This window comes from Camelina sativa, chromosome 16, assembly GCF_030686135.1.
Source record: "Camelina sativa cultivar CO46 ecotype springtype chromosome 16, ASM3068613v1".
Classification (NCBI taxonomy): Eukaryota; Viridiplantae; Streptophyta; class Magnoliopsida; order Brassicales; family Brassicaceae; genus Camelina; species Camelina sativa.
This window is the reverse complement of record NC_141895.1, coordinates 8,357,093-8,374,512: the sequence shown is the minus strand read 5'-3', so window position 1 is coordinate 8,374,512 and position 17,420 is coordinate 8,357,093. Positions and strand designations below refer to the sequence as shown.

Below are 17,420 nucleotides of genomic sequence, written 5' to 3'. Positions count from 1 at the left end.
TTTAAATAGTCAAATTTGATCCTTATGAATTTTCTAAACACGAAAAACCTTCAAACTAGTCACTTGAAACAAACTAATTTTTGAGTTCTTGAATCGCTAGGAATTATTTACAGAGGTGAAATGGCGCAAACCCTTACACTTGAAAAAAAATTAACAGAGTTGCGCTCATTCCTCCATATCTGTTTGTTACTTTCTACAGATGCATCCAAATTTCTTTATACCTCTTCTCCTTTCGCTTATTCCAATCCAATACCGAGTTCTTCAGAATCCATTAACGCACCAGATGCCTTATGTTCTTCATCAATCGGGAGTGTACGTTTTGAGCCATCCAACGCAACACCAAGAACAATGTTCTCCTCTAGCGAAGAACTGGTACCTGATCCACCACCATCTCGAGCTTTCGAATCTCCACTGCTCTTTTCAGTCCCTTGTTTTGCTTTTGATTTCAATGTCTGCTCTGTTGCACCTTCGCCATCAGAAACTTCATCCTTCTCTGCTTTATTTGAATCTCCCACGCTCTGTTTCTTCTTTTCTTCTGACTTTTGTGCTACCAGCTGGTCGGATGTTGAGGTTGGTGAACCCTTAGTGTCTGTACTGGAGTTGAAACCAAGAGCCACTTTCTGTTTCTCTTTTTTGCCGTTATTTTCTGTTTCAGCCTTGGTTTCCAATCGTTCTTCTTGTAGGTCCTTCTCTTCACTCTTCGGCATTGAGTTGGGTGAGGAAGACTTTGTGTTGTCATCGCTGTTGATTTTATAGGATGGCTCAATCAGCATGAGTCGACGGTTCATCGCTGCTTGGTTGAAAATGATGTCTGAAAATCCTGCACTGTCCACCTCAGTCTCATTACGCATCCTCTGTACTGTTCGAATGGGAGTTGCTAGACGTGCCCCGTGATGCCTTATTACTGTAAGAAGATCCAGGAGCACTGCTTCCTGTTCAAAAATACAAATGTCTATGACATGCCCTCATGACATTTTATAAGGTTCATCATAAGATTCCATAATGATACATACATTTCCATATGATATGCGGACAAACACATTCAGAAACATAAGCACATGTGACTCGGGCACAAATGCTCGGAGATGCACAAAAGTACACAAAACGGTGACTTGCGAAAGTGATGAAAAAATAAACATGTCAAACTGATCATACTAATTTAGTGTTGCATGTCATGTGTGGTATGAACACGTTGGTGACATACACACAATTTGAATTAGCAGACAAAGAGACACACTCCAGGATGAAAGATGTGTATTGAGTTAACTTTAACATACCTTAACACACAGGTATTCTTCAAAACGTGAAGTCTTTACAAAACAGGATATTAGGATCTGCAAAAAAATCAGATACAGATATTACATCTCAAACGGGATGTTACCGTGAAACAGACATCTTAAATCTTGATGGAAGGCATCTTCTTACCCTCAGGGCTTGGTTCTCTGGATCTATATTGTCCAAAAAGACTCTTCTGTGTATCTTTTGCTGCTCGATTTGAGGATTTTTAGACAACACCTTGCGCATATCAGCCACAATATTCTGTAATGTTGGAAAATTATACAATAACTTGTCACATTGAACAAGCCAGCAGACTTTAAATAAAAGTCCAGGGATGAAAGCATGTGTAAAACTCACATTAATTTTGCTGACATCAAGATGACTGATGGCAAGATGTGTTTTGATGCGCCAATGCGTCTTTTGAGTAAGATTCCTCACAATATTTACACTGAACTGGTGGTTTGGAATATGAACTGCTTCACGGTCATCACCTCTGATAACTGTAGGTGACCACCAACCAACGTGCTGAATAAGAAGCGAAGTCAATCTTTAGAAGAAAAATCATATCTCATAAAGGAACTACTACTATTTGAAGCCAGTGACGTGAAAACAATTAAAAAATCAATCTAATGCAGCCAGTGGTAACAAACATAATTGACAAATTAACAGACCTCCACTGTACCAGAAACTTCATAGCCTCCTATCTTAGTCTGGATCCACTCATTCAGAACAAAGGGCCGTGTCGCATGAATCATAATGCTTGATAGAAAGTTTGTAAGTATCTGCATCATCCACAAAAGGTATTGTTGTCTCATCGTAAAAAAAAATTTAGTATGCCAAAGTTTTCCAAAAAGAGAGGACTGTACCTCACGACCAGCAAGAGTGAGCAGTACTGTCCCCAGACCCCCAGCCGTTAGCCACTTTTGGGTAGAGAAACCCAACAGTTCCATAAACAATGAAGCAGCAGCAACCCACGCAGCAGTATAAACAGCCTTTCCAGCAAAGCTAAAACCCATCTGCGTAACAATACACATATTTCCGCGTAAACCCCCTTAGTTGGAGAGTCATAAAAGATATCAGCATCTAATCTTATATAAAACTTGTGCATCAGCCAACTGAGTTTTATTCATCTATGTCGAAGTAGTTTATTCCTTCAGAACAACTAAAATAAGTGAATGCAAATTGCTTATTCACAAAAAGAATACAAGAGAATCACTATCTGAAGTACAGTTCAGATATATTGTATCACCTTAGTTACTAGAAGAACTAGACATAATACAAAAGATAACTTCTCCTAAGAGGTAGTGACTAAACACAATTCAGCCATATAGCTGAAGCAACATAACACATAGGTAGCTGCAGGTATTGTGTTACCACTTCATGTTGTATATTAGGAAGACCCAAAGCCATCAATAGAAACTAAAGTGACCAAATATGTTATAAGGATACGAAGACGTACATTTCTGCTATCAGCAGGATTATTTGTCTCCATAAAAAATTTCTGCGCCTGCTGAAGTAAGCTGCAGAAAGGACATTCCGTCATTTGGAATTGAACAAACATTTGGAACTCAATAAAGTATGACAGACATACACGGATGTAGGAAACTGATAGCAGAAATGATTGAAAGAACCTAAATGCTGAACTTGCAGAAAGGTCATTTAGGTCTTTTGAAGACTTGTATTCTTAAGCAAGTACTTTAACAGTCAAGCTCAACACAGCAGTGTTGTATAGTAACAGTATACAGAAACTCTTGCTCACCTTGATAAGCAGCAGGCAAATGCCAAGACCGTTGACATGGACCGAGCAAAGCTAAGAAGGCGTTGCTTAACAGCCTGGCTGGCACTTGAAGGCAATACTATTGGGTCTAATGTTCTGGGGATAACAAGTTCCATCTTGGTTTTAGTAAAAACATAAAATATTTAACCAGTTAAGAAAAATAGTTTTATTGACCTGCATAAAAGGATTGCTCCACTCCAAAGTAGCAAAGGCTGGAGATATGACACAACAATGTATTGCGTGCTGTTCTTATGTGAATTTGCGTCATTCCCCTTCTGAGATTGAAGTTGCACATCCATGCAAAATAAACTATAGCAGGTATTCCAGGAACAGAAAGTGTAGGAATGAATAATAAAGAATGACTGTCTCAGTATCTCACCTCGAACATGGTAGTTCTGGCAAGGCGCAGAAGGGGTCTAAGACCCCATGTAGCAAATGCGAGAATCCCAACTGCTGGAATCAGTTTCATCAAATGCGGATTTCCTCGTAAAACATCGTATGCCCTGTTATCAATAACTAACATTTCAGGGAAAACCTGTATATGTGTTTGATAGACAGACCAAACGTGGAATGATATCCTACTACTGGTCGCTTTTGGGTCTCAGTTATAAGCATGTAATGTGTTTGCATACTTCGTCAATTTACGACACCCAAGTACCCAACTCATTTAGTAGTACTAAGGGAATTAAGGTTCAAGTATATAACCTTGTGAATATTACAGCAGTTGATTTAAGAATAGGGCCTTCATTTCCATTCCCGGGAAAGAGAGCTGACCGACAAACGAATGCATTACACCTAGATGATACAGGTACTGTTGAACCACTCAAGGTCTCCAGAAGCTGAAGACTCCAAACGTCTTGTCTCTAAGACAGCAGGAAAGGACAGATTAATAGAAGCCCACGTGAAGGTTAGTTATACTAATTTAAAAATCTATAACATTACTAAAAACATGAATCTATGATAATTAGCAAACACATGGCTAACAACCATCACATTATAAATATAATCTATTCTAATTGAGAGCTATATATAACTATTAGACACACAAACACACAAAACTTAAATACACCAAAAACAAACCCAGAAGCATAAATATAAGAATCGCAAACCAAAAAAAAAAAAAAAAAAAAGCTCCATAAGTTAAACCAACAACATTGCTTCAAGAAAAGCCAATAGAAGCACCAACAGATACACAGAGCAAGAAACTAAACCATTGAACTATGCTAGGAGCACAGATGATACCGTGGCACATGATGAAAGAAGACAAGTCCGAGTCAGAGACACACGAGTTTTACTCTGCACGAAAAAAAAAAAAAAAAAAAAAAAAGAAAGAAAGAGAAATTAGACACACCAAGTAATCAAAACGCAGGAAATTGACCAACAGCACAAACACAAAAACAACATACATTATGGTATCCAGAAGCTTCATGGATCTTATGAACATTGAGATCATGAGACAATGGTAGAGAGACAGTACGCATCATCATCCCCCCAAGTGTACGAAATCAATGATCCTGCACAAAATAAAAGAATTAGCTTCAAACTACCAAAAACAATTCACTTTATAAAACAATTCTAACTTCCACACTGCAACAGAGAGGACGATTTCAATTTCATCGAATTATCCGAAATTCTCACTAATTGAAGCCGGTCCTTGACTAAATCAAGTCCGAATCACACTTGATTCCTCAGGATCCTAGTAGTTTTAGCCACAAATTACAAGATTTCGCGGAAGGTACCTAATAATACGTAGGGAATTGAGAAACCCAGAGTGATCGGAAGCGAACGACGAGAAGCAAGAAGCGATCCGGATAAGATGAGAGAGAGAAGTTAGCTTCTTCTAGTTGCTACGAGAATAACCAACATCAAGAAGAAGACATGCCTAGAGCTAACGTGCGCGGCGAGGAGGAGGAGGAGGAGCTTTGACGTGTTATCTTTTTTCTAAACTACGCTTTCTTCGTATCGTGGCAGACGACTGACTCATCAAAGAGAAACGATCACACCTCACCTCCCGAGAGTTTGTTTTTGGGATTAGACGAGACGAAATGATGGGTTTGCGTGGTCCCGCAAATTTACGTTTTTTCACCAAACGGAAGCTTTTCACTCCCTTATCCGAAATAAATTACTTTCCACGTGATGTATTGTAAATGGACCGTCGTTTATTCTTCCACCGACCAATTTAAGCCCAAACCCAATTATAAGATTTTGGTTGACCAATTTTCACTAGCACAAAAATAAGTTGTAATTACAAATTTAGCATATTATTTCTACTGTTTTTATAACAATATTATAGTTTAAAATTAAATTTTTCATTTTTTTTTTGTCACAAGTGTTTTTTTGAGGGTATAATGCCAAGTAAACAGGCCAACCTTACAAAATACAAACCAAGTACAACATTAAAACCAAACTAAACTAGCCCAAAAAACAAGTTAAACAAAACAAAAGCCCATAGGCCCAACTAATAAATCATTTCCTAAAAATTGAAGAGTAAGAATTGGAACACATAACACATGGCAAAAGAGAGAGAAACATGATGGCAGACACGTGGGAAGTCGAAAAGGTTAGAGTCTCCGATCACCGACAGAGGGAAATGTCGCCGAAAAACTTCAAGTCCAGCCTAAATCGTCGGAAAATTACAAAGAAATTTCGATATACACGCCCAGAGAACAAGTCGAATGCCAATTTGCTGAGAATATGACTCCATCTAAAACCAAACTTCTTAATCTTCACATGGGGGATATAAGATGAAGAGAACACAACAACAAAGACCCTCCTCTTTTTTGCCTTTTTTGTCTTCAATCTATATCTTTTCAATCTTCAAGAAATTAGTTCTACACCATAAACCTAGAAGCCCAAGGATCTACAACAACTCATGAATCATAGACTATTCAAACCCAAACGAAAAAGATAGAAAAAAAACTAAAGCTAAGCCAGCCACCGTCGCTGAAAGAGCCGACCGTGCTGGAAGTGAGCCAACCAACGGTGTGAACGACACCACCGATATCAAAAGGAACGCCAGCCACCGTTGCTGAAAGAGCCAACAAGTGCCGGAAGCAAGCCGACCAACGGTGTGAACGTCACCACCGATGTCGGAAAGGAAGCCAACCACACGCCACCGTGAAAACGAAAATGGTGCTGGACAATCGGAAAATTTTACGCATCGCTTTCTCTCTTTGAAAAATTGAGAGAAAGAATAGAGAGAAAACTAATTTTTTTAGGGTTTTTATTTAATTAAACTTAAAAATTTAAATACTAAATTTTATCATCTCAAAACTATACTTTAAATATAAATACAAAATCCAAATCTAAAGTTTTTTTTTCTAAAATAATGATAGTGGCCATGTTCTTTTTATAGTTGCTGCTTTGGCCATTAGAGATACAAAATCACATATCAAGTTTGTGGAGACTAATAATGGCAACTACATAAAATAGTTACAGCAGAGTTTTTTTTATTAATTTTACTGTCAATCCGTTTTTTAGCGACACCACACTGACTACATGAAAAAAAGGAGTTCTGTGACATTTCTGGAAAAATACCAAAAAAAACTCAAAATTATTTTTATTTGGACGTTTAATACCCAATTGTTTTGAATTGGAATAAAAATACACCAAATTATAAAAACATGTCATTTAAAATTCAAAATAATAAGTGTTGTTATTTTCATATCCACGATTTTTCACCAAAATCAAAATTCCAATTTTACTCTGATTATCTAATTAATTATTAAGTTTTAATATAAAAAATCTTGGTTTTGTGTTAACCACATCAAACTGAGATTAATCCCCGGTTCTTTACTTCTCTCTTCTTCCCCCTCGTCTTGTTTCTCGAAATTTTCTATTTTTTAAACAAAAAATCTGTAATCATTTTTTTACTGTGCGCGTAGGGGAGAAGATTAGGTGTTGAGAGAGGTCATAACGTTTGCAGTGACAAAAATTATAATATTCAAAGGTATCAATCAGATTTTGCTCTGAATTTTATTTTTATATCATCTCTCTTTTTTTTTTTTTTCGTTTTTATTGTTCTTTGTAGCAGCAGCAGCCTAGAAACTTAAAAAAAAAATGAATTGACAGTGTGTATGTTTCTGTGTTCGTGCTTGGTTTGAATGTGACGGAAACCAAAAAGAAAAAAAAAATCTGGAATTCAGACAATATCAAAACAAAAAAGAAATCGAATTTGTCATAGGATGATTGAGATCCAAAGCAGACGTGATTTGACAATGGAACTCCAATCTCAAATTCTGATTTTTCGTCCGAACATCGACGTCAGACGAGCCAAAATTGTCGCAAGTTCTAGGATTTGTACGGTTTCACTGTCGGAAGAGATGAAACTACGCTGATTAGAGAGAAAGAATTGGAATTTTGATTTTGTTGAAAAATAGTGGGTATGAAAATAACAATACTTATTATTTAGGGTTTTAAATGAGATGCTTTTATAATTTGGTATATTTTTATTTCAATCCAAAATAATTGAGTATTAAATGTCGAGATAAAAATAACTTTCGGTTTTTTTTGGCATTTTTCCCTCTTTTAATCTCCACCGTTTCTTTTGCTTGTTTTGACTTATAATTTTGAGTCGTTTAATATGAACCGAACAGGGCACTGTTACATAGTGCTATTAGTTTGTAAAGGTGTAAAATAGGAGGGAATACATTTATTTACACTAAAATGGTACTAACTTCATCAGGTATCCTTACAAAACTGTTGAACCGGAAAGTAAACCAAAAATGTTTCAAACCTAAGGAAAAAATAATCTCTAACCAAACTAAACCGGAAACATATTACCAATCTCTCAATTCACAAATTTTTTTCAGTCGCACCAGTGAATGAAAAAAAAAACATCGCAATGGTGGCGACCAAGTCAAAACCCCAGTCTCTCTCAGCGTCGCTCCTCGCCGCCGCGAACTCGCTCCAAACCACTACCGGAAACCAATCCCTCGCCGCGAACTCTCTCCAAACCGCTACCGGAAACCAGTCCGTCGCCGCGTACTCACTCCAAACCGCAACCGGAAACCAATCCCTCGCCGCGAACTCACCCCCAAGCTTTACCAAAACCCGATTTCCCTCCGACTCCACGAACGCCGGCTTCACTAGGAGCAATCACACCCATCGGTACAAGAAAATCCGTCACATTATCCGACTGGTGGCTAACAAGAAAAGGAAAAGATAAGAAGAAGAAAGCTCTGTGTATCATAGGTTTCGAATCTGACGTGAGACTCTTTTCATCAGGAACGATACTCAAAAGGCATAACAGTGTAACTCTCGAATCAGTAGATGGGATTACCATTTCCATCGGTGGTTTCATCAACCGATCTCTTAGTATAGAGAACGGTGTTTCTGAGGAGGTTTGTAATCGTTTCCTTTTAGGGTTCCCGTTTAACTGGGAAGATTACAATGAGGAGAATGTTGTTGAGGAAGATAGAGGTTTTGTTGTTAAGTTTGATGATGTTCCTGTGAATAGGATAGAGGATCTTAGTTTCGTTGATGGTTGTTTGAAAGACAAGATCTTGGTTGATGTTGTTGCTAGTTTAAGGGATTTGGTTTCTTGTCCTAAATCTGATGAGAAGAAGAAGAAATCAGTAGCGGTTGGTGAGGATGAGAGTTTGGTTTCGAGTGCTGTTGTTGTGGGAGTGAAGACTAGAGCCATGCGACGGAGAGATGAGTTTGAGTCTTCTAGTGGAAAGAGACCAGTTTGCACTAAAGTCTACAAAGAAGAAGAAATTAGCTTAGTAGTTTCATTGACATTGTTTTGTATGAAATTTTATGAGAATGTACAATGCAGATAAGAAATAAATTTTCATATTATTTTTTGATTGGTCAAAGGTAGCATCCTAAAAATGAGGTTGATCAAAGGATTCACCAAAATACTCGGACATGTGTCCACTACACACGGACAAAAGCTTCTTCTCTCTTCTTTGTCTGATCTTGACAAAGTTTTACACCTACATCAAGTTGATGAATCGGTCATGTTTGATTCTTCTTCTGCTTCTTCTTCATTAGGACAAAAAAGATGTTGCAGAGAGCAGCGAGCAATGCGTATTCGTGGTGGTGGGCCAGCCACATACGTACAAAGCAATCCAAATGGCTCGAACACAATCTTCAAGGTATGTTCCAATCTTTCCTGATTCCACATTTCTTCTATTATTATATGTTCTTGAACATTTGTGTCATTAACAAAGAAATCATCTCTGTAGATATGGAAGAAAAGGTAGAATATACTCTTAAGATCATAGATGAAGATGGAGACACTTTTGCCAAAAGAGCTGAGATGTATTACCGTAAAAGGCCAGAGATTGTTAATTTCGTGGAGGAAGCTTTTAGATCGTACCGAGCATTAGCTGAACGTTATGATCATTTATCTAGAGAGCTTCAAAGCGCAAACCGCACAATCGCCACAGCTTTCCCTGAACATGTTCAGTTTCCCATGGAAGATGATAGCGATGATAACGAAGATTACGAAGGGAATCTGCGGAGACCGCCTAAGCATCTTCATCTTATTCCCAAAGGAAGCAACATACCTGAAGTCCCGGATATTCCAATGAAGAAAGATTTCAGGAGTCAGTCTATGATGTTATCTAGAAAAGGACCAGCTGGTCTGAGGACAGTATCTTCTGCACTTGCTAAGCGGGAAGCGGCGATTGTGAGTTCAGGATTGAGTAAAGAAGAGGGCTTGGAGGAGATTGATAAGCTTCAGAAGGGGATTTTGGCATTGCAGACTGAGAAAGAGTTTGTGAGGAGCTCATATGAGCAGTCTTATGAGAGGTATTGGGATTTGGAAAAGGAAGTGACAGAGATGCAGAAGAGGGTTTGTAACTTACAAGATGAGTTTGGTCTTGGTGCTGCGATTGCTGATAGTGATGCTAGGACCTTGATGGCGAGCACCGCCTTGAGCTCTTGTAAGGACACACTTGCTAAGCTAGAGGAGAGACAGAAGCAATCTGTTGAAGAAGCAGAAATTGAGAAGGGAAGGATCAAGACTGCTAAAGAAAGGTTCGATGCATTGAGGAACAAATTTGAGAAATCAGAAAGCGATGATCATGATGAGGTTATTACAACAGACATAGAAGAAGGTGCTGTGGTTCAAGAATCGAGCTATGAATCTGAGAGAGAAGAATCAAACGAGAATTTTACTGTTGTGAAACTTGCAGAGAAGATTGATGATCTTGTGCATAGGGTTGTTTCATTGGAGACCAATGCCTTGTCTCATACTGCATTGGTGAAGACATTACGATCAGAGACAGATGAGTTACATGAACATATCCGTGGTCTAGAGGAGGACAAGGCGGCTCTTGTTTCAGAGTCCACGGAAATGAAACAAAGGATAACAGTGCTTGAAGAGGAGCTGAGAAATGTTAGAAAACTATTCCAAAAAGTGGAAGATCAAAACAAGAATCTACAGAACCAATTCAAGGTAGCCAATAGGACCGCTGAAGATTTATCTGGCAAGTTACAAGATGTGAAGATGGATGAAGATGTCGAAGGAGCTGGAATTTTCCAGGAACTGCCAGTTGTATCAGGATCAGAAGATTCTCGCGATGATCTGAAGTCAATCTTAACAGAGACTGGAGTGAGGAGTAGTATGGAGGGAAGGAAGAAAGATGCAGAAACTGTAGTTAGAGAGAGTGAAGACGGTGGTGGAAGATCTCAAGAAGAGAAATCAGAGATGAAAGATTCTTTTGCTTTATCAGAAACCGCAAGCACTTGTTTCGGAACAGAAGCAGAAGATCTGGTGACGGAAGACGAGGATGACGAGACGCCAAACTGGAGGCAGTTGTTACCAGATGGCATGGAGGATAGAGAGAAGGCTCTGCTAGATGAGTACACATCAGTGCTAAGGGATTATAGAGAAGTAAAGCGAAAGTTAGGTGACGTTGAGAAGAAGAACCGGGAAGGATTCTTTGAGCTAGCATTACAGTTGAGAGAACTCAAGAATGCTGTTGTGTACAAAGACGTAGAGATTGAGTCATTACGCCAAAAACTCAACTCGCCAGGGAAAGATTCACCACATCAAGTAGAAGGGAATAACCAGTTGGAACATGATCAAGTACAGCACGAAAGTGTGAGCATCTCCCCAACTTCTAACTTTTCGGTCTCCACTACGCCGCATCATCAAGGAGGAGATATGAAGAGAACACCTGGAAGAACAAAGCCTAATGAGGTTAGAGTGAAATTTGCAGATGTTGATGACAGCCCGAGAACAAGAATATCAACTGTTGAAGACAAAGTACGTGCAGATATTGACGCAGTGTTGGAAGAGAATCTCGAGTTCTGGTTAAGATTCAGCACATCAGTACATCAGATACAGAAGTACCAGACAACAGTTCAAGATCTGAAATCAGAGCTATCGAAACTGAGAATCGAAAACAAGCAACAGCTGGAATCTCCAAGAAGTAGTAGTAATACTGCAGGTGCATCAGACGCAAAGCCTATCTATAGACACCTAAGAGAGATTCGAACAGAGCTACAGTTATGGCTAGAGAACAGCGCAGTTCTTAAAGATGAACTCCAGGGAAGGTATGTATCGTTAGCTAATATTCAAGAAGAGATCGCAAGAGTCACTTCTCAATCGGGTGGCAGTAAAGTCAGTGATTCAGAGATTAGTGGTTATCAAGCTGCAAAGTTCCATGGAGAGATACTCAACATGAAACAGGAGAACAAAAGGGTCTCGACTGAACTTCAATCGGGTCTTGATCGTGTAAGAGCGTTGAAAACTGAAGTGGAGAGAATTTTGAGTAAACTGGAAGAGAATCTTGGGATATCAAGTGCAACAGAAGCTAGAACAACTCCGAGCAAGAGCTCGTCGAGTGGAAGACCAAGGATTCCATTACGGTCATTCTTGTTTGGTGTCAAGTTAAAGAAGAATAGACAACAGAAGCAATCTTCATCATCCCTCTTCTCTTGTGTCAGTCCATCTCCAGGTCTGCATAAGCAGTCTAGTTACAGTAGGCCACCTGGAAAGCTCCCAGAATAATCCATCAATCATGTCTTTGTTATCTTTCTTTTCAGTTCCTTGTTTTTCTAGCTTTTCTGTCTTGTACCTGTGGAAGAACCAATGAGATGCAAATCAAAGTGTACGTTTTTGCTTTCACTGTTTTCTAAACTTTGAATATCTCTTTGGAGACTTTGAAGTAAATTAAAACCCATATTACTAATTAGTAGTAAGAACCTTACATTTAGGAGGTTCTACTGTACATCATCATATTCTTGTCTGAGTCCTAAGAAAAAAACATTAATGAAAGCACCAAAACAATGCAGTAAATGAACTACAACTCCTCCTGCCTGGTTCCTGTGACGGCTGCAACATCTTGACTTTCCCTGTTACTTGCTTCATCTTTAGATTTTGATTCAGCTGTAGCTACAACTAGAGGTGACGCCGCGGTACTACTACTTTCCTCTTCAGGTGGTTTGTCTAACGAACTCTTATCGGTGCAACTGTCAACTACTTGGTTTTTCTTAGGCATAAGACTAGGAGGAGTCTCCACTTTTGTAGCCACCACTTTTGATGTGCTAATCACTGAATTTGTTGGGGAGGTTTTAATTGCCGGAAGAGTTGTTGTAACCAACGGGCTTGCTCTGTTTCCCTGAGTTTGCTCTTTTTGTACACCAACCGGCTTAGAAAATGCATTAAGTGCCGCTTCACTTGGCTTTTGTGGCATTAAAGTAGCTGCAGGAACTCTCTGCGTAGAGACCAACCTTGACGATGCAAAACTAGGAGGAACTGAATTATTCTGGATTGTTGATCCTTTGGAGAGAGGAGCCATAAGTGAAGGTTTATTAGAGGGTGATAAAGATATTGTGTGGTTTGGGCTTCCATTAACTGCATGCCTTAAATTCGAAGGTCCAAATGCTTTAGTGTTACTGACAGTAGCTGAAACACTCTTTACTGGGTCAGCCTTTGGTGCTGATAGAATATTTGATGGACGAGGCACAGAGGCTGCAGGAGCGCTTTTTACAGGCTCAGCCATTGGTGCTGATATAATACCTGGTGGACGAGGCAAAGAGGCTGCAGAAACGGGTTTTAGAGGCTCAGCCTTTGGTGCTAGTATCATACCTGGACGGGGACCAGAGGCTGCAGACGCAGCGGGTTTTACAGGCTCCGCCTTTGGTGCTGATTGAATACCTGATGGACGAGGTGCTGCAGAAGTGGCGGTTTTTACAGGCTCAGCCTTTGGTGCTGGTATAATACCTGAGGGACGAAGTAAAGAGGCTGCAGAAGCGGCGGTTTTTACAGTCTCAGCCTTTGGTACAGAAATGATACCTAATGGACGAGGCACAGAGGCTGCCGAAGCGGCTTTTACAGGCTCAGCATTCAGTGCTGATGATATACCAGAAGGACGAGACAAAGAGGCCGTGGAAGGGGTTTTTACGGGTTCGACCTTTGGCACCAACACAGAAACAGCATTCTTTCCTGGTTCAGTCTTTGGCACTGACATACAGGCTGCCGCAGCTACTGAATTAGCTGTTACTAGTGCTGCTCTCGATGTGGAATTTGTTGTTGTCTTCTTTGCAGGAACTCGAGATTTTGCAGTTGGAGCTGGTGCCCGTGGCAAAGCTTGAACTTGTGGCTGAGACTTTTGTTGACTTTGCAATGTACTACCACTGTTGGCACCATTGGCTTGTGCTCCTGTGATGGTACCAGATGAAGGCAATGGAGGTGTACCTAAACAAACACAGTAATTGACAAATCTAATTGAGAAAAGCGTTGTGGCTTAAACAATTTCAACTTCGCAATAAAAACAATCTAAACAAGTATAGCATAGCATACACGAACTAATATATAGTATAATAAGCTGGAAAGGATAGATTGTTACTCGTACCTACTGCAAGTTTTTTTGCGGGTATCCGATTTCCCACCGCTAAAGATAATGCACGATTAGCTGCCATTTGTGCTTCTGTTCGCTGTAGGCCAGTTTGGGTAGAAGTGTTTGAAGTATCACACCTTCTCTTTATAGCCCCCCACCGCTGCAGATAAGAAAATTCAATTTTTCAATTGAAAATGTATACTAAATAAAACGCATCATGTATGCCCATAAAATATCTACAAAAACGGTGGACAGCGAAGATTATTGCATTCTACAACTATCATTTAGAGAGATTTCATATCATTTAGAGATCCGTTGCCGGGATTTGAACCCGGAAAAATGGGGGAAACCCACATCAAGACCAAACTAGATGACAACGGATTTATTTCTAAAGTATGACCACACTATTGATATAATATTCGATAAAGAAGAGAGTGATAATGCCACCTAGTTGCATCTAGAAAAAAAGTGGCACTCAGATAATGGGTTTTTAAGCAGGTAGTAATACCCAGAACAAGGCACTAACTGAGAAAGACGAGGAAGGGACTGCAGTATTAACAACAGAGCAAACCATCACCCCTCATGTCAAGTCGCTATACACTCTAAGTCATAGTTCATACTCATTTTAGTTAAAGAGAAATTAGAGAGCCACTACACTGAAGCTCAAATTCCTTTACCATAATTCTGTGACTACGAAAATAGCTCTCTGCGTGCGATGGCAAAGAAAGACCGTGCATATGACACAGAGCAATAAACAGGAAAGAATGCATAATGTTCTTGATAGAGATAATTCAAAGATATGAGGAAAATGAGGAAACAAGATCAGCCCAGTGAAATTAAAACCTGTGAGAGTTGTGAGGGTGTTCGCTCTCCTTCAAATTCTTCCTTAGCAATAAGGGCCCAGCTGCCTTCACCATGTCGCTTCACAGCAGCAATGAGCTCCTCATCCTCCTCAGCTGACCATTTTTTTCTTCTCTTCCGAGGAGCCATGCTACTGGGTAACCCGTTTCCATTATGTCCCTCAGCTGCTTTCGGAAGAGAAACGGGAAAGGTGATATTCATTCCTCTTGATGACCAATACGAGTCTGATGGTTCCTGAGCACCCCTATACAAGCCGTATGGTATGTTAATGGTCATGGGAGCCTCTACAGTTGAGTCTTCTGGAATATCGGACTCACTTGGCACATAGGAAGCAGCCATCACCTTGAAAAGGATAGAAAAACAGGAAACTTAGCATGAGGATCATTCTGAACTCAGAATAAGCCGAGATCAATAACCACCACTTAATGATTGCTACACATTAACTGAGATTATGATCATATATAATCAGCAATTTTTTTTAGCATATAACAGATTAGAAATATCAAGAACAACAGAGTAAAGGGTCAAAGGGACAGTCTAAACACACTATAATAGAATTTTGTTAAGAAAAATAATACAAAAGTAAGCTCCGTGCCATCAGAAGAATAAAATTATTGGTGAAGATAATACAAAAAAATTCTACTGCATTTCATGTGCTTTACTGCTTGTCAAATAAGAAAACCCAAAAATCCAAGAAAAGGAAGACGCAATCATAATCTGCTATTTCTCTCATAACTAGGGATATCAAGTCAACAAATCTCAATAAAGAATCTACCAAACCAATGCTGAATATCTAAAATACTATCTCTAAAACCACCTACATAAATCTACAAAAAATTGACTAATAGAGAAGACCTGAATGCATGGCAAATAGTTATACAGAAGGATCAGAAATATCTCTCGGTAGAAAATGTCACAGAGAAACAGGACTTATGAAGCAAAATTATAGAGAACCACCTCTTCTCTGGAAACTGGACAAGGACTTTAAGACGAAAAAAACAAGAATCTAACAAAATTTCTGTGTGATTTCCTTCTTACTTTTACATGCGCAACAGCTTCTGTTACTACATCAACACTGACTGCAGGGGAAGCTTCCAATTCACACTCCATATCACTATCATCATTCTGCACAAGCAAGTTCGTTAAAAATTTCAAAACTACATCTATCACATGATACATAAATTCATTCTACCTTACACCTAAATGCTACTCAGCAAGAAGTTTCAATATCATTGGACAAATCAACTCGCAAACAAAGTAGAACTTTCACATCAGTATTAAGAATAACAGCTACTCATTAGATACTATCTCCTAGGTAACATGCAAGTATCCCGAAACAAAAGATTAAGATATTTTATCAACAGACATTAACAATGCAACATAAGTTTTTAGTACATTGTGTTAAGACTATACAATCAACATAGAATGCAAAACAATAAGAAACTAATGCAAACAAAAAGACAATAGACAAACCAGAAGTTGAGCATTATCTTCCACAGGGAGAAGAGAATCTCTATAAGCAAGATGCCGCCATAGCAACTGATATTCTCTAGCATTAGTAATTCCAGTACTAGTCTTCTTCACTAACTCATTCCAATCCATCTTAGTATCAGCATAATACGCCATCTCTTGTAGCAACTTCAGTATCGTCGCAGTATCATATCTGTAAACAAAAAAAGAGGTTATTTAAAATCACGAGCCGCCCCAAATTGAAATCGGAATATTCACGAAGTTTGGAAAAGAGACCTCTGCAAAAGAGTGGCGATGTCTTCTTCACTAATGAACTCTAGCCTCTTCTTATTATTAGTACTCTTATCAACCATCTTTGCTCGTGGTTTCGTAACCAGCAAATCTCACATGTTACGATTTGAGAGTCAAATCTGCAGCGACGAGACGACGATGGTATCGATTTCAGTGACAAACCCTAATTAGGATTTTGTTGAGACGCTGGGATTTTAGTCCTAGAGCTGGGAGAAGCGGACACAATTGTTACCGGAGATGGAGAAGGTGATCGATGCGATGATCGGAGAGAGGATGAGATCGTTGAAGCGCGTGTAGCTCACGCGTGCGGCTTTGGGTTTTTTTTTTTGTGTGATGAGGGGACAAAAAAAACAAAGCGACGGTGGAGGAGTACGGCTGCAGTCAGACTCGCCGCTTGACTAGAGATATTAGAATTTTTTACTTACGATGTTTACAAATGACCGATTTGCCCATTGAAACTTGGAAGAAAGAAGTTTCTTTTTACGGCTTTTTTCTTTTCCTTTTTTTCTTTTTTTTTTCTTTCTTTTTTTATTTTTATAATTCTTTTTTTCTTTTTGGGAACTGAGATTTTTTATATATAAAATAACTACATGATGTTAGAATTAATATGTTTTACTAGAAATTAACAATAAATAGTTAAATACTATCAAATAAGAATTTTTCCCGCTTACAAATCATAATATAAATACTATTATGATGTTTGGTTTTCATTTCATATGATGTTTGTCTGAATGTAGTTCACTCTATCACGTTGGAGGATGTTAATGGGGTGAATTTCGACTTCATGTTAATTTGGATTTTTTTTTCATTTAGTTGAATAAATTGAGGGAGGCATTTGTCTCCCCTCTCCAACCAAAGAAAAAAAAAAGATAAGTTTTCTTTGGACTCTACAAAGATCTACATTGTAGAGGATATTGAGCTTTGATTTTATAGTATCGCCGCTA

General features: G+C 38.9%; 4 protein-coding genes across 6 annotated transcripts; 2 read left to right on the top strand and 2 right to left on the bottom strand.

Annotated features, from left to right (window-relative positions):
- Positions 1 to 63: 63 nt before the first annotated feature.
- On the bottom strand, positions 64 to 5,165 carry LOC104750211 (mechanosensitive ion channel protein 3, chloroplastic). Of its 2 annotated transcripts, none has more exons than XM_087490530.1 (14): positions 4,795 to 5,165; positions 4,462 to 4,569; positions 4,298 to 4,351; positions 3,761 to 3,918; positions 3,435 to 3,558; positions 3,230 to 3,330; positions 3,038 to 3,151; positions 2,738 to 2,798; positions 2,145 to 2,294; positions 1,950 to 2,060; positions 1,636 to 1,803; positions 1,426 to 1,539; positions 1,278 to 1,334; positions 64 to 932 (listed from the first exon to the last, which is right to left on the bottom strand). In XM_087490530.1, exons 2-14 carry the CDS (start codon positions 4,540 to 4,542, stop codon positions 237 to 239), a joined length of 1,989 nt encoding a protein of 662 aa, XP_087346656.1. In that variant the 5' UTR covers positions 4,543 to 4,569; positions 4,795 to 5,165; the 3' UTR covers positions 64 to 236. The 2 variants fall into 2 exon arrangements, with proteins under 2 accessions (XP_087346656.1, XP_087346657.1); XM_087490531.1 differs by having other exon boundaries at positions 3,230 to 3,327.
- A 2,700-nt stretch (positions 5,166 to 7,865) lies between these two features.
- Positions 7,866 to 12,140, top strand: LOC104753503 (protein NETWORKED 2A-like). The gene is made up of 2 exons (XM_087492890.1): positions 7,866 to 9,156; positions 9,247 to 12,140. The coding sequence occupies exons 1-2, from the start codon at positions 9,063 to 9,065 to the stop codon at positions 12,021 to 12,023; spliced, it is 2,871 nt and encodes a 956-aa protein (XP_087349016.1). The 5' UTR covers positions 7,866 to 9,062; the 3' UTR covers positions 12,024 to 12,140.
- Positions 7,879 to 8,874, top strand: LOC104750210 (protein EMBRYO DEFECTIVE 1674). The gene has a single exon (XM_010471972.2). It carries the CDS (start codon positions 7,879 to 7,881, stop codon positions 8,836 to 8,838), a length of 960 nt encoding a protein of 319 aa, XP_010470274.2. The 3' UTR covers positions 8,839 to 8,874.
- On the bottom strand, positions 9,762 to 16,937 carry LOC104750209 (uncharacterized). Of its 2 annotated transcripts, XR_015585054.1 has the most exons (7): positions 16,462 to 16,927; positions 16,189 to 16,378; positions 15,754 to 15,840; positions 14,698 to 15,057; positions 13,870 to 14,014; positions 12,224 to 13,712; positions 9,762 to 12,090 (listed from the first exon to the last, which is right to left on the bottom strand). XR_015585054.1 is itself a non-coding variant. In XM_010471971.2 (6 exons), exons 1-6 carry the CDS (start codon positions 16,536 to 16,538, stop codon positions 12,316 to 12,318), a joined length of 2,256 nt encoding a protein of 751 aa, XP_010470273.2. In that variant the 5' UTR covers positions 16,539 to 16,937; the 3' UTR covers positions 12,182 to 12,315. The 2 variants fall into 2 exon arrangements, 1 of the variants encoding a protein (XP_010470273.2); XM_010471971.2 differs by lacking the exon at positions 9,762 to 12,090 and having other exon boundaries at positions 12,182 to 13,712; positions 16,462 to 16,937.
- Between the last annotated feature and the right edge of the window lie 483 nt (positions 16,938 to 17,420).

Bases quoted from the DNA above. Each gene is read 5' to 3' on its own strand.
- LOC104750211 (XM_087490530.1), bottom strand. From the start codon at position 4,542: ATGATGATGCGTACTGTCTCTCTACCATTGTCTCATGATCTCAATGTT. The intron at 3,919-4,297 runs GTATCATCTGTG...CTGCTGTCTTAG, and splicing joins TTCTTTCATCATGTGCCACG to AGACAAGACGTTTGGAGTCT. The intron at 3,331-3,434 runs GTGAGATACTGA...CTTCAATCTCAG, and splicing joins CCAGAACTACCATGTTCGAG to AAGGGGAATGACGCAAATTC.
- LOC104750210 (XM_010471972.2), top strand. From the start codon at position 7,879: ATGAAAAAAAAAACATCGCAATGGTGGCGACCAAGTCAAAACCCCAGT.
- LOC104753503 (XM_087492890.1), top strand. From the start codon at position 9,063: ATGTTGCAGAGAGCAGCGAGCAATGCGTATTCGTGGTGGTGGGCCAGC. The intron at 9,157-9,246 runs GTATGTTCCAAT...TCATCTCTGTAG, and splicing joins GCTCGAACACAATCTTCAAG to ATATGGAAGAAAAGGTAGAA.
- LOC104750209 (XM_010471971.2), bottom strand. From the start codon at position 16,538: ATGGTTGATAAGAGTACTAATAATAAGAAGAGGCTAGAGTTCATTAGT. The intron at 16,379-16,461 runs GTCTCTTTTCCA...TTTTGTTTACAG, and splicing joins ATCGCCACTCTTTTGCAGAG to ATATGATACTGCGACGATAC. The intron at 15,058-15,753 runs GTAAGAAGGAAA...ATCCTTTTCAAG, and splicing joins AAGCTGTTGCGCATGTAAAA to GTGATGGCTGCTTCCTATGT.